This window comes from Sander lucioperca, chromosome 18, assembly GCF_008315115.2.
Source record: "Sander lucioperca isolate FBNREF2018 chromosome 18, SLUC_FBN_1.2, whole genome shotgun sequence".
NCBI classification, from domain to species: Eukaryota; Metazoa; Chordata; class Actinopteri; order Perciformes; family Percidae; genus Sander; species Sander lucioperca.
In genome coordinates, this window is record NC_050190.1 from 11762612 (window position 1) to 11778915 (window position 16304).

Below are 16304 nucleotides of genomic sequence, written 5' to 3' on the forward strand. Positions count from 1 at the left end.
ACAGAATGTTTAAAACAAAGATGAATACTGTTAGCAAGGCTACGACGACGCGCATTGAGCTCAGGCTCGTACACAGGAGGGGTAGACTATGCACAGCGGGGCAAGGAGACATTTCATTGGTTCTTTCCAAGCGGACCGCAAGGCAGTGATTGGTGGGCGTTTTTACAGGATTACAGCAGCTATAAATGACAGATCTTTTTCGTTCCTTTTTCAGAGCCCATACATTATTTATTGCTGTCAAGTAGTGAAGACCATTTCAAACAGTATACTGTATTAAATAGTGTATATTGGAAACAGTTATCAACCCTGCCTATAACTTTTAATTTGTGTGTCTCAGATTCTCATTTTCTTCTTGTGTGATTTCCTTTTTCTACATTTTAATGAGCATTCTTAGAGGGAGCCTGAGATCTAAGATTTTTTAACGACTGCTTCTCTGTATTTGTTGTGCATATGCCAACTTGAAACATGTAACACGCTAAACTAACATGGTAACGAGTAGATTTCATATAACTGTCAGATGATGGACTCATGATGCAACCACCTATCTATGTAGCACATGACACTCTCTGAAGGTTCAGGTGTGCAGGTACAAAAAGGACTCATTTAGTTAAAATTTAACAAACTAGCTGCCAACATGCTGCCCTGTTCCCCTTTAGTGCAAGGCCATCTGCACTGTAAACCCAGATTTAGTTGTAATTAAACTTTTCAGTGGTCACTACTTATTATGTTTTGTTAAAAACCATATTCACCACTAAATCACATTAGTTGTTTGTTATAATCAGCTTAAGTATGCAGTGCACAGATCATATTAAACAGAGATAACTAAGGATGTTAAGTGTCTGTATGGGAGGGGCGTGATCATTTGAACTGTTCTGTGCTGAAGTGATGCAAAAGCTCATGCGGGAAAAAAATGTGTTCTGAACGGTTTCTGTCTGTTAATGTTTTGGGTGTGAATTTATGTTATCTGGGTTTTAGTTTTGTATGTTTGATTTCGTGTTCACATCTATTGTTGCACCATGACCGAGAGCCGCGTGGGGACTGATGGGGTCTGGACAGTGAATAGGTGTTCAGTTGGACATACTCAAATTGGAAACCATTAATTCTGTTTCTTTAGTGACACTTCCCTCGTAGTATAATACATTGGAAAATTGCAATGAAATGTGTGTATGGTTTCTATTCTGTTACATAAAACTAATGTATCAAATACATGGATCTTAAAATTATACTGTCATAAAGGAAAGTTAACAGTATTAATCAAGGAGTTATTTATTTAACAGTTTAAAGTAGCCTAATGTTTTATATGTTTTAGTGGTGTGCAATACTGCAATATTTGTTATCGTTCCGATACGAAGTAAATACAGGACCAGTATCGCCGATACCCATACCGATACTTTTTAATAATTAAGATGGATGCATCATCAAATTGCTAAACCTGAATGAATTTTCATGACCTTTAAGTGTTTTGTGATGTTATGTTTCATTGCAAGCTTTAGTGCGTAGTTTCTGCCTCCCCCATGAGGAATTCTAAATAAAGACGACAACACTGTCGGCGCATCCACATGATACAAGCCTTCTGTGATTGCGCACCACCCCCACCCCTCCCCCATACAGTTGCTAGTAGCCAAGGAGGACACGGAGGATTAAAAAAACATGATGGATGGTAAAATATCTTCCAGTTTCTGAACATAGCCATACTGAGAAATACAGAGAGAGTTTTGTGGAGCTGATTGTCTTAATTAGCTTTGTATCAACTAATTTGGCAATGGATTGAATGTAACAGACGTTCATTAATATAAAAAAGTTACGCAGTAAAGCTTTGTGAAAATGAACATGCTTATTTTAGACAACATGACTCCTGAAAAAAAAATATTTATGTTTACTAATGATTTTTAGTAATGACTACTAATGTAAACTTGATTTGTCTACTGCATCAATTTACCACTCTGTGTTAATACAACTTGACCTGTTATGTTTCACCTTGTGTAAAAACTTTCTAAAAAATTTCCAGTAAAGTCAACTAATTCGGGATCACAGTGTGGTCTGTCTCTCTTTTACTGTCTCTCTCACTCTCTATTGAAATGTCCTCATTTAACCCACAGTTAGTGTCAGGATGCAGCTCCTGTCCTCTGTATAGATGACTCTGAGAGAAGTCAGGAAACTGGGCGGGCTCACAACTGGGACATATGTTCTCTTTGTTTTCCATCATGCTTTCCTACTAACAGTCAAATGTTACATCAACAGAATAGCAGGTACAGAATGATATGGGCCAAACATTGAATCTCTACACTCTATCTCTGCTAATCGGCCTACTTTTTAGCTTTTTGTCTGAATAAATGTGTTTTTTATTAGGACTTACTACAAAAAATCTTGTTATGAGTGATGGTATTTTTAAAGAGGCTGTACGCGATATTCAGAACATTAAAATAGCAGTAACCAACTATTTGCTATGTAAAGATATAGTGGAGTATTGGCATCATGAGCGGAGAATGAAGTCCCATTCCTTCCGTGTGTGTGTGTTGTAATCCCAGCTCCTCTGTTTTGATAGCTGGTCAGGCCGCACGCACATGTTAGTGCATGTGAGTGCCTTGTGTGTTGGTATCAAACGCAAAGGGCCGTGTGTTTCCTTTTTTTTCATATAATATCCAATTTCCTCCATTTCTGTAGTCCCTACTTGCCAAAAGTCTACAAAAGAAGAATATTTTATTCTATTATGTACATGTTTATGATAATTTAATGATTGGAATTACATAAATTACTTTTGAAACTACTTTTCTATCTTGCTACCAGTTGAAAATCTAACCATGTAACATTCTTTGTCTATATTTTTAGAACACAACTAACATGAGTCCAGTGAGTTTCAATATTTTTTGGGGCAACCTCTTTTACAATAAGATAATATAATCTGGTCTTTTAACACTGTGCTCTGAGATTTTTGTTTTGTTATTTGGTGATACAGTTTGCATTTCTGTGGGTGGAGACCTTCTCTTTTACAGTTGATTGCTTACATTTTCTGCAGGAAAAAACAATCTAGCACTGAGAATTCAGCTTTTATAAATTATTGATTGGCTGTTGTCTGATGTCACATAGCTGGGGCAGAGATGCAAAGTGTAAATGTACACACAGCATATGACAGTTGCCATGAAATATCACTTAGAGTCAGATGAAGTTGAGTCATCATTCAAAGTCATCATTCAAACCGGCCGGTAAATGATGTTTTTCATGAGTATAGGTGTTTTTGCACTGTCTCTGCACTCCTGATGGTGTTACATGATATCCAGTCTCACTGTGACTATATTCATTCAAAAGTGACTTTTCTGAGGTTAGATGCTGCACCATTTTGGGTTCTGCCCTCTTAAATTGCTCACTCTCATGACAGTATAGTGTACCCTTGGCAGACCAGACCATAAGTGACCTACTTTGATGCTGTTCAAACAACTCAAGTGCAGCTATAGCCACAGCTCTAATTTCACACTTTGAGAAAAATAAACATATTCATTCTTCAGCACTGTAATCCCTATAAAGTCACCTCTGAGATTTGTCCTGTTCCATATTTGGTATCAGCTTCAGCCTGGAGTCCAGATAAACGTGATAAAAGCTCCTTCCAAGTTCATGCTGAAACACTGGCTTCTTTTACAGAACTAGGCCTATACTCAAAGAAGAAATTAACCCCAAACAAATGTGATTTATTGTTGACAGTGCTGCAGGAGGTTTCGAGAATGAAGTTTCTTACATTTTCTCCTGGAATCATCTTCTCTATCGATTGTATTTGCAATTACAGCAATAGCCAATTCAAATATTATTCAACAGGGAAAAATATATTTATATCTGCATTGTCCTCACTGTTTGAATCATTATGCTCCAATGTTTCTTGTGTATGAGTCATACCTTTTTTTGATAGAACCACTCTTCAAAGTCAAAAATACCTCCTGCTGTAGAGTTATTCACTCGCCATCTGTGGACTTGGTGATGTAACAGGAAATGTATTTTCATTGTGCCTACTATGCCTATGATCATTTCAAACTAGCACTTAAAATAGAGACACACCTTCCTACACACACTTTTAAACCATGACCTTTTGCTGTTCTTCCAGGACACTTGCACTATTTTGAATGTTATGAAAAGTTACATGAATTTATTGTGGAGCAGAGACCACCTTCTATCAGTCACACCTACATTTGTCACTAAATTCATCTAAAATTCATATTCTAATCAGTTTCTGCATTACATTGAACTGAGCAATTGTTAAAACACAGAACAAGATTCTAATGAGGTTCAGAAAATAGCTTCATTTCTCATCTGTTATTCAACCTCTTGCCATCAGCAGCTCCACACACATGCATGCACGCACGCGCACGCACGCACACACGCACGCACACACGCACACGCACACACACACACACACACACACACACACACACACACACACACACACACACACTGTAAATATCCTGTTGAATCTTACAAAGTCCATTTGTAGTAGCACGTCGACAAATGAGAGAAAGTATAATAGTTCTCTGTATGAATGCTCTGTGTGTGTGTTTAAATCAAATCAAAGTCATTTTAATAATATTCTCGAGGAAAGACTATAATAGAATATAATTTGACCTATCTCTAAAATCTATGCTTCTTTATCTTAGTATATGAGGCATGCCCCAAACAGGCACTGCACTACAGTCAGTTCTACATGCATATAAACACAGACAGATATTCCTTCCTTTGATAGTTAGTTAGATGATGAGATATGACATTTTTTGTAATTGCACCAAGCTCTCACACGGACACAAAGCACACCATTGGGTCCCCAGCAATACACACGCTAAGTGTGAAGTAGATTGGATGAATGGTTCTCGAGATATTCAAATGAAAGACAGCCAGACGGACATACTCACAGAAAGAGATTCCCTTTTTTATAGATATAGATAGATTATTGTCTTTTTATGTATGCGTATGAGTAGAATGTGTGGTTCCCTGTATGAGATTGATTCCAGTTGTTGAGGCACTGCCCATCCCACCTGGCGAGCTGAAGATGTAGCTGGTTAGTCAGGGCCCTTCAGGCAGTGTGTGAACTATACCATGGCTTTCAGGGGAGTTCACTTTTGCTTGCACGTGGCTCAAAGAGAGACTGTGACTCTTATTGCAAAGAAACATTCATAGCTGCAAGCATGTAGCCTACCTTCTTTATGTCAGCACATCTGATATACTGTAAAATAATCAGTTAATGACCACATAACATTTCCACACAGGTATCAAAACCAAACAGAGGTGTCAAAAGTATTCACATTCATTACTCAGGTAGAAGTATAGATACTAGGGTTTAAAAAGACTTCAGTAGAAGTTGAAGTATCAACTCAAGCTTTTTACTCAAGTAAAAGTGTTTCAAAACTACTTAAAGTATAAAAGTAAAAGTAATGTAAGCTTGTGGTACTAGGGTGTGCAGAGCTTGCAGCGCATTCGAAAGGAGTGGTTTTGGCATCCAACCATTTTAAAAAAATCTTCCAGGCCAGGGATGTAGAAGGGTTGGCTGGTCTTCCTGGCTACCAACCTCCTCGCTGGTGCTTGGTTGGGACATTTCGCTCGAGTTCTCTTGAGTCTCTGCCGCAGACATCTTGGTACTAGGCTCATACGTCTGCTAGTTCCTTGCGGGAGTGTGATGGGATGGATCACATACAAACCAATAGGGTGCCGGAATGGTGTATATTTATACTTCTCATCCAACCACAATCAAATTCACTCTATCTGGATGGCGCGATTTATCTGGATAGGTTTTTTTTTTTGGTGTTTTTTTGAACGATGACAAGCCGGAATGAAAACAAGCCGAACTGAAATAGGAGTAACGAGGCTATTTTTAAAATGTAAAGAGTAGAAAGTACAGATAATTGCGTGAAAATGTAAGGAGTAGAAGTAAAAAGTCTGCTGTAAAATAATTACTCCAGTAAAGTATAGATACCCAAAATTTCTACTTAAGTAAGGTAACAAAGTATTTGTATTTCGTTACTTGACACCTCTGACCAAACATCACAGTATGATACAAGATGGCCAACTAAAGTATACCATATACTCTACAGAGTGAGTGAGGTTTTTTGACATATCACCATGGCTATCTTTATTAAAGTGAATTAGTGGTGACTAGTGAATCACCCTCATGCATAAATCATACATAGATAATAGCCTAATTTTACACATGATCCATGAAAATGAAGATACAGAAAAATAGATGAGAATTGTGGCAAAAATGGCATATTGTCAATATTTTAGAGACCCCCAAAATTTTACTCATCATGTTTTTAACATATGTCTTATTAAGCTGGCTTCCCTGTAGTTTGCATCCTGCCTTTAGTAGCAGCTCTGAACAGCACCCACAGGTCCTTTTTTCTTTGTAGTTTGCCTCTTTGTTTTAGGTTTTAAATTCCTAAGTTCTTTGTGCATAAATAACTTTAGTTTACCAATTCAATTAGGTTTTAAGTTGCTTCCACTTCCACTAGCGAGCTGGGGCGTAACACAGCTCAATACAACAAAATAAGCTTTACAACATATGATGTGATCTTTTGTCTGATAGAATTAACTAGAAGAGGGGTGCCCGGTATAGTTCATCTGGTAGAGTGTGCACCCCATTTACAAAGGCTCAGTCCTTGTTGCAGCAGCCACAGGTTCGACTCCGACCTGCGGTCCTTTGCTGCATGTCGTTCCCCCTCTCTCTCTCTCTCCCCTTTCAACATATTCAGCTGTCCTATATAATAAAGGTCTAAAATGCTGAACCAAAAGCTCAGTCAGTCTCCATCTGTGCATAAAATCAATCTATTGTCTTGTGAATTATAAGTAGAAAGGCATTCATATTAAAACACTAAAAAGGCCTGAGTCCTTTGCAGTCTTAAAATGGACTACAGTTCAATATAATACATTAGGTCACTGAAAAGAGATGATGAATAGTACAGTGTGTGCTTTTTCCATAGCGTGTATGGCTCGCCATCACAAAAGAATAACATTTTCCCCACAGCCAGACAACCAGACAGAAAATTATTCAAAGTGTATTATTTAATAATATCCAAGCCTTCATCATTAGGCACCACACATGCTCAGACAGTCTCCAGGGGAGCTACTCCAGGGAGCCCTCAACCCTGCCTCCTGTTCCTCATGTTGCCAGGACAACAGAAAGCAGCTAGCAGCACATGAGTCAGTGTCTCATAGCAACAGATTGGCTTTAGAATTGCATTCCGACCAATCAGGAGCCAGGTGTTTGTAGTGGAATCCCTGTTGTTGCTCCATTCTTATGTGTAGGAGGAGAGAAGGTGGGGCCACATGTGTAGTGTGGTACACAAAGCATCCTTCAGTGCAGTGTTTACTATACATGATGGCTCGAACAACAAGCCATCTGTGGTTTGTTGCTAGGCAATATTTACTATCAATAACACAATCTCACACACAATCTCACACACACACACACACACACACACACACACACACACACGTACAAACGCACAACAACTGATCATGACGTATTTTGAAATCAATTTCACACATGTAGTACTAAGTACACTGTACATAGAATTTGATCGGAAACAGGAAATTAAAGCGTTTCTCACACCTCTGCCAGACAGAGTGGCATTTTAGACACTGACATTGTGGGCTTTTGTTGTGCTTCAAAGTTTTATTTTCATGTACTATCAAAGTACTGAGACAGAATTTCAATGAGATTCACATAAACATGGTACTTTTGGTGACGGAAAAGATTGTCCATGTAAAACTGTACTGATCACCAGAGGCCATCAAATTTCTTCATTATCCGAATGTTTTCTTTTGTAGCCATCTAATTCAATTGTGGGTCTAAAAGTCCAATATTTACCTCTTTATCTCATATTTTTCTTATTAGTGATAGTTTGTAGATGGCACGCACGACTTTACCATGAAATGTAGGAGATAATGTAGTAAATATGGATTTCTGATCAATTTAATGCCCATTTTGCATCTTTTGAAGCTGTACTGAAATGGATGTGTAATATTTAGGAGTTGAAGTAAAGGCTGAATGGGTTTACACATTGAAGTAATTAAAATTGCAGTAATTAAAGATGGAATTTTCATTTTAAGCTGAAGTATTCCTTTGAAATACACTTTACTCCTGCAGTTACGTGTCTCTCACAAACAGAATACACTATTTGACTGCATAAATAAAACACTGAATGCCAAAATAGCATTCTGACATACAGAAATCAGTAAAGTAAACACCATTCCATCTTTTCAGGAAGAGCACTTGCACACATCAACTCAACATGCTTTGGCTTGTCATTTAGTACATCTTTTGCATAACATGTTTTTTTGTTATGCGCTTTTCCATCACATTTTTCCATTCATAGCAGAGTAAGAGTTTTCTTATTCTTTTCCATCTGTGCCAAGTAATTGCATTGACCTGAAATTAAAAAAGCGGGGCAAAAGAAAGGTAGGAAGAAAGGATGAAGGATCCTTTTTAGAGGGTTTCTACACTGCTGGCTGTGTCCTTTCACCTAGATGCCAGCTTGTAGTGATGGTGGGGAGGAGTAGTTGATTGACAAGTGTGCATTCCAGACATATGTATAACATAGCTTCTGTGATTTAAATTTAAACATCCAACCTTGTAAATTTATAATAAAAAATTGCAATTCAGAGGCATAAGAGCGAAGTGCTACTTCAAAATAATAATAAATCTGAAAAATCCAGTTTTGCATTCCATCAAAACAAAAAAGACAAGAGTGCAGTGAATGGATTTCACAACACCAAAGTATTCCTCTTTTTATAGCACTAAGGTATTCCTTTGGTTCTCTCCTGTTTGCTGTCCTAACAAAAAAAAAAAAATCTGACAATGCAATAAATAAAAGCTTTCAGTGAAATCATCTATCCCAGTGAATATAATATGTGTGAGATGATTTTGGGTCATTTAACCATAGGGAATAATCATATAAGTGAGTTTTGTGAGCTTTTTGGAATACTGAATACAATTTCTGTAGCGTGTAGCTTTAAATATTAGTAATATGAAACATAACACCAGAGATAAACAGTCTCATTAAAGTATTCCCACCTTGAGAGCTCTCTTATAGCTTAACATTTTATAAAAAATCTTTGCAAACACATGCATTTGCAGTCCTCAATGTGAGTTTAAATGATTCAAAATGAATTGTGAAATTGTGCGGTCTTACATGAATTGTAATTGAAGTGAAAACTATTTTAAGAAATCTGAATTTATGAACTCAAGGCCTCATGTTTCTCCACTCAGCAAGCTGAAGGACATTTTCAAAATAATACCACTTTATAATAAAATTGTAATAAATGATGTGTTGATTATGGTCAAACCTGTAATGGAAGTCTATCAAATAGGACAACATTTTACTTGGATATACTTCATGTGGAAGTATGATGTTGTCAAGATGACACAGCCTATAGTTGCCTGTCAGAGCTCAGGGGCTGTTAGTGAAATATAGCCTCTGGGTGATATATTTAACCCTGCTGGGGCAACTCCCCCCTTTTTGAGTTCGCTCCTGGAGTTCCTGAGTTGGGGGAGTTGGCCGGACAGGGGAGGTGTACATGTGGAGTCCCAGATAGTAACCTTTCCTCTAGATTCCCTGACTAAGTTGAAACCGCTTGGCCCACTTATATCACAAACAGGCTGCTGTAATACGGGCGTGCTAACTTGTTTTCCTCGAAACTCCTCCCTCTTTCCCTCTCTTCTCTGCTGGCACTGCAGCTACACTGCCACAGCTCCAGGCCCTCAATGCTCCCTGGGTTCATGCTTATGTGAGTCACTGAGGCACGGCCTTTGCCAGGGCAACACACCTGCTACACCCACTTCTACTGCAGGCAAGCTGCAAACAAACACCAATTTACCAATTTCACAAAAGGTGTGAAAGTGTTGTCATATATTTTTAAATATACATAAGCAGAAAAGATCAGGGTCTTATTCTCATGAAATTGACACTGGCCCTACTACTGTTTTTACCAAAGCATCTTGGTTGTGTTGAATTGGTAATATTTCCGAATTCTCATTGGAGCCTTCATGGCTTCCAGAAGTTCACTAGGACTTCTGACACATTTTTTTCTTTGTCTAAATGCAGTTGGTGATATAACAGCATATGTAGGTCAAGACCGATTTGAATTCTCTTAAGTGTACTTGTGGGATTGATCTTACAGAAATTGTCAGAGAATAGGCCACAGGAAAAACAGCCCAAGATTCATTGAAACAAAGTTTTAAGAATATATATTTAGTATCAGGAGAACAAAGAGAAAGAGAAACAATATACTTTTCTCTGCACCCAGGAAAAAAAGGTTATCAGTGCAGTAGACTTGAATGCCTATGAAAATGAATTTGTTAGCAAATTTAACAATAGTAATATAAATACGTATGTACATGTGTATATAATGGGGCATTGAGGTCGGCTCCACCCCAAAATTCCTAGAGTGGCTGCACCAACAGACAAAAAAAGTGTCAAAACCATGACCAAGAGTGGGATACACCATTACATTGTTGCCTAATGTATGTATCATTTATCAAGTTTAATTAGTGGCTTCTCTTGGGTCACCTGGTTTACTCTGAAACCACAACAATATTGATACATCTAATTTTGAAGGGATAATGATACATTATTACACTGGTAACATGGTTAAGGGCTACATCAATAATATTGATTACACAAAGCATTTTACTCACTTGTAGCTTAGTGACTATGTGTCGTGATATGAAATGTGAAGGTGATGACAATTAAGCACTTGTTTATCTGCTTTTTCTGTGAGGAAGCTGCACAAACAGCTCTAAAAAACAAGACAGAAACCCGCGTTTCATCTGGACACTGGTGTTGCATTCAGGTATTGTGATAAATGTGGTACATATGCCCTTTCTCCTGACCCCCTCGCTTTCAAGTTGACAATAGAGTTGAAAAATAAAGGTCTCTTTAGATCGACCTTTTCCATTGGCAACAAGAAGTTATATGCAATCAAGTCAACGGGAATATGTCAATGTCTAATAGCCTAAAACATAGTAAGTGTTTATAACGTGTATCAACATAGCCTAATTAATCCTTCCTGGAAAGTTGTTTTGCACAGTTAAACTCTAAACTCAACTCATATCTTCAAAAGCTGGTTGAAATTATTTATTTAAGTCAAAAGGCAAAACTTTGTATTTTGACTTCAGCTAGACGTGGACCTTAAACATTCTTCCTTTTATTTAAAAAAAAATTAGAACAAAAAATGCAGTGCAACCATTACAAACTTACACATAAACCCATATAAGCGGACCACCTATGTACAACTAAGCAACTTTAAAGTCAATTATTTTCATTCAATTCCCTTCGTTTTCATAGAACATTCTATGCAAAAATACAGTAACAATACAGTAGGTCATTTTGTGAATTTGCCCTATGTATAGAAAAAGAGATTTGGTTTAGATTATTTGTCACTTGTGCTGCTGTGTACTAGTCCTGGCACTTTGGCTTTAATTGCAATGTATCTTTATCAAAGTATATTAATTATACATATTCAATAAATATGTTTCTAAAATAATGTTCTATTTTGGATGACTTATTACAGGATGTTGCATCGAGCCGTCAGGTCGTTTTCAGCAAGTTATTCCCATACCCCGTGAACGCAGCATAGACTCGATCGACCTTTTCCCTAGTTAAGCGGTTGGCAGTTCATCGGGTTTACACTGACACTGCTGACTCTCAAGGCCACGCCCACCAACGGCCACGCACCCTATTTCCTCCAACCGTCCGGCTGGCACGCACTGTTCACGCGCTCTCTGCTCTTCCATTGGCTGAAGCTCCGCACACACTCAATTGTGATTGGCCAAGTGTTGCCACCCGCCAGTGCGCGTTGAGAGTTTTGTTTTTCTTTTTTTCTCCTTCGCATGTTTTACACACACAGCTGAGAGAAAAGGGGAGCCAGTCAGAGAAAAAGACGACCTCAACCCAACCCCAGTACAGGCAGCAGCACTGGCAACCGCCGTCTCTTTGTTCTGTACTGGCCAACAAAAAAGTGATATTAAGACATTTTATTCCTCAATGCCATCGCGAACATTTACAGAGATGGACTCAAACGGGGTAAGTTAAGACATTTTTTTTAACTGTAACTTTAGCTTAGTCGCGACATTTATTTTGCAGTGCAGTAATATTCACTTATTTACCTAAACTAATGCTAAGTCATCAGCTAAATTCAACATTTCTGTGCAATGTTGTTAATATTGTTTTGTCACGTCCAAGTGATGCCAAATCAACCATATTAAATTAAAATGTAAACACCTGTTTTCATCACACATTCATTTAACAATTGTGATTGTCATTCTCTAAAAGGTAATAACCTACGTATGGTAATCTAAAATGTAATTTAAACAATTACGGAAGCCTGTCAATGTTGACAAATTGTTTAATCTAGTTGAGTTTTGTGGAGGATCAGTATTAGGTTTTTTTTTTTACTGTAAAAATGTATAATGAAGTTATAACGTAATAAGCCTACTTCCTGATGCAAACCGCTTTATGGGGATTTCACATGGCTCATCTCCGCAGCACGTCACTGTTTGGTCTATATTCGGCAATGGGAGGCGTCCTGGCTCTAAGCCAAAGGCAGTGCATGCTGGGCTGGAGTGTAGTCACCAACACCCCATCCCAGTTTGGCTGGGAAATTTAGATTGGAGAACAGTGATGAGCAGATAACTGGAAATATATATATATATATATATATATATATATATATATATATATATATATATATATATATATATATATATATATATATTTATTTTTTTTACCATTTTGTTCAATAGAATAGAAACCTCCCCCTTGTTTACATTTATGCCACGATCAGATCAGTATCAAAGTGGAATCAACAAAGCGAATCATGCAGGTTAAAATTAACCCAGATGACCCAATGATGTGGCAATACTGTACTTTAATTTCAATTCTTTTTATCTGAAGTTTATTTATTGTTCCTTTCAGACTGAGTATATGGACCATTGTGCGTCCAATTCAAAGAGAAGGAGGCATGACAGTGAACAGTCTTACCCGAGGGGAACCTGTGGCCTGGAGTACACAGACCTGGAGGCAGCTGAAGCGCTGGTGTGTATGAGCTCTTGGGGTCAGGGCCACTTCCTCGGCAGCAGCAGGCCAAACCCCTGCAAGCCCAGACCCCTCACCCCCGCTTCGGATTCCTGTGACTCCCTCATGCCGTCAGAACTTCCAGAGCCTCCAAAGGACTTTGTGTCCCTCTCCTCCCTGGTAAGTGACTTATTATGCTGTACAGGTGTCAACCAATTGACTATGTAAGTCAGTTTAGCAACATCAGTGTCTGCCCCCTCTTAACTGAAATTACACAGAGCTGTGTGAACCCACAGCTTACTTGATTCGATTAGATAGACTTAATAGATTACTGATGTTTAATTAGTAAACATTCCTGATAGTCAAGGTTTGCATTAAACCCTATGACCTTTTTGATGTGAATGTGTAAAGATAACTGTGGGACCATGGTTTATGACATGAGACTAGGGCAGGTGACAGGTGCTGCAGCAAGAAAAGCCATGATACTGGTAAGTGGTTAAACCTTCAGACAGAGTTTCTCCTCTTAAAGGCAGGGTTATAAAAATCACAGTTTATAGCTCTTAATAGCTCAGAGTGATTCATGTGTGTACCTGCTTGCCACCTGTGTGGCATATCTCTGAAAACACTTTTCGCTGTACAACCAGAGAAACACACACCTATTCCAATAGCATTGGGATTAATTCTTCTCTCCCTTCTCTTTCCAGTGTATGACTCCCCCTCACAGCCCCAGCTTTGTTGAGGCATCCAGCACTGCGCTCCAGTCAAGCTCTAGCCTGGCTGTGTCCTCACAACACTGTGGGTCCTGGGTCCATCAGCCTGTCCTGGCACCCATTGCTGAAAAGACCCCCTCCCTCCCCCCTCTGCCACAGCCCTGCAGAGCCATGGCGACCAGTGTCATCCGCCACACCGCAGACAGCAGCCCCTGCCAACACAGCATTCCAGTGGCCCCCAATCCAAAGAAAACTAGAGACACAGTAACGGCTGCAACGGTCTGCCAGCAGCAGCAACGCATTACAAAGACTGAGCAGATAACCACACCCCCATCTCCTCCTGCTCCTCTCACACCCACATTATCTGCCTCAACAACAGAGCAGCATGCCAGTCCCTCAAATCCATGTTTGAACAGTGTCTCCACCCCCACTCCTGTCAATATGCAACTGCAAAACAGCCTAGCCACTCCCTCTGCTCCTGCAACCCTGTCCCCGCACTCAGTCCCCAGCCCTCAAATCATTTGCCAGATGTTCCCTGTCAGCAGCCAATCTGGTATAATCTCAGCCTTCATCCCTGGTGCGGTTCAGACATCCGGTAATGGGATTCGGACCACCACCACGCCCATCCTCCCCCAGCCCACCTCAGCTAATGGCGCCCCTCTCCAGCAGTCCCTCATCATGGGCTCAGCGATGCCCCAGGGCACGGTGATGCTGGTTCTTCCTCAATCCTCTGTCTCTCAGGCCCCTCACTGCCCTCAGACTGTCATGACCCTGGGCAACACCAAGCTACTACCTCTGGCCCCGGCCCCTGTGTATGTGCCAGCGGGGCCCAGCGGCGGTACAACAGCAACAAAGATGGACTTTTCCCGCAGGAGAAACTATGTCTGCAACTTCCCGGGCTGCAGGAAGACATATTTTAAGAGCTCACACCTCAAGGCTCACCTAAGAACACACACAGGTGAGGGTTTACTGCATTTTTTTAGTGTGTGATTTGGTTGAAACTGGTGAGGATGTGGAATAAAATGGGACCACAGATAAGTGTTGCATCCTGTTTGTAAAACATTCCTTTCTTGGCCTTGTTATTCTTGATGGGAAGAGAGTGAGCTCATTGTTATTTCTCAGACAGTGTGATGTTTTTATGACTATACTGTGATTCACTTGCTGACTCCCTACTCTCCCTGTTTCCCTCTCTTAGGCGAGAAGCCTTTCAGCTGCAGCTGGGACGGCTGTGATAAGAGGTTTGCCCGCTCTGACGAGCTCTCCCGTCACCGGCGAACACACACCGGTGAGAAAAAATTTGTGTGTCCCGTGTGCGACCGGCGATTTATGCGCAGTGATCACCTCACCAAACACGCCCGCCGCCATATGACCACAAAGAAAATTCCCTCGTGGCAAGCTGATGTCAGGAGCCTGAACAAAATGGCTGCTGGCAAAACAACTCCCTCAAAACCCGGCCTTGCCACACTAAGCATGCTGGTACCTGCCGGCTCAAAGTAGACAATAAACACTGCCATCCTACCCACTCCCAAGATACCACAGGGACACAGGAAGCAGCCAAGCACACAAGGCTGCTGCTATTTTACTCATGGGAATGAAAGAACAAACATGCACTGGACTTTTTTTCCTTTCTACTGCTCATTTGTACATTTATTTTTCTTTAAGCGATTATTTTGTTTACTTTGATATAATTGATAATATTAATGCACTGTTGCCAAAGCTTTTGTAGGAAGTTTGTCTTATACAGTTCACCTTCTCCACCCCTCCTAAAACACTTTTGCTATGTTTGTGTTGATACTGATATATATCTATATAGATATATATATATATATATATATATATATATCTATCTATATATATATATATATATATATATCTATATATATCTATATCTATATATATATATATATAAATGAATGTCTTGTTTGTTGTACTATGAAATTCATTTATTTGTCATATTTGGGAAAACATGAAAAATAATGTAAATATGAATATTAATCATCAGTACTATGATTATACCTTGATTATATCCCCCTGTCTAACTTTTCATATTATTTAATACATATTTGTAATAAAAAAGATTAAGTCATTAAGTCATTCTTTGTGCATTTTGTGACCTTTCCGATATCTAATCCAAGTGTGGGATCTAGGTATAGTCAGCAATCTTTCCCGGTTGTCTCATGCAGAAATGCAGTGAGTGGTGCCTGCCCACATCCTGTCTGCTTCACCCCCCACCGGCCTCTTTTGGTCTACTAGCAGAATGAATTTTGGTGTTATAAAAGCTCTTTTGGTGACACCATCTGGGGACATTGTGTCCTATTCGTTAGCTCAGAGCAAAAGTGTTGATGAGTCAGCAGACAAGACAGAGATTTGTTTGTCTTTTTTTAAAGAGTTTATTAACTAATCATTTGAGCCCATTCAGCACTGTCACATGAACACAAGGAGGTGGAGAAATTGGGAGGATACAAGTGGAAATTAAAAGGGGTTATCTGTGCTCTCTCTCTCTCTCTCTCTCTCTCTCTCTCTCTCTCTCTCTCTCTCTCTATTTATT

At 39.4% G+C, this 16304-nt stretch overlaps 1 protein-coding gene across 1 annotated transcript; it reads left to right on the forward strand.

The window, feature by feature from the left end:
* The first annotated feature begins 11844 nt into the window (after positions 1–11844).
* On the forward strand, positions 11845–15842 carry klf11b (Kruppel-like factor 11b). The gene is made up of 4 exons (XM_031278845.2): positions 11845–12056; positions 12948–13226; positions 13751–14714; positions 14952–15842. The coding sequence occupies exons 1-4, from the start codon at positions 12018–12020 to the stop codon at positions 15251–15253; spliced, it is 1584 nt and encodes a 527-aa protein (XP_031134705.1). The 5' UTR covers positions 11845–12017; the 3' UTR covers positions 15254–15842.
* The last annotated feature ends 462 nt before the right edge of the window (positions 15843–16304 follow it).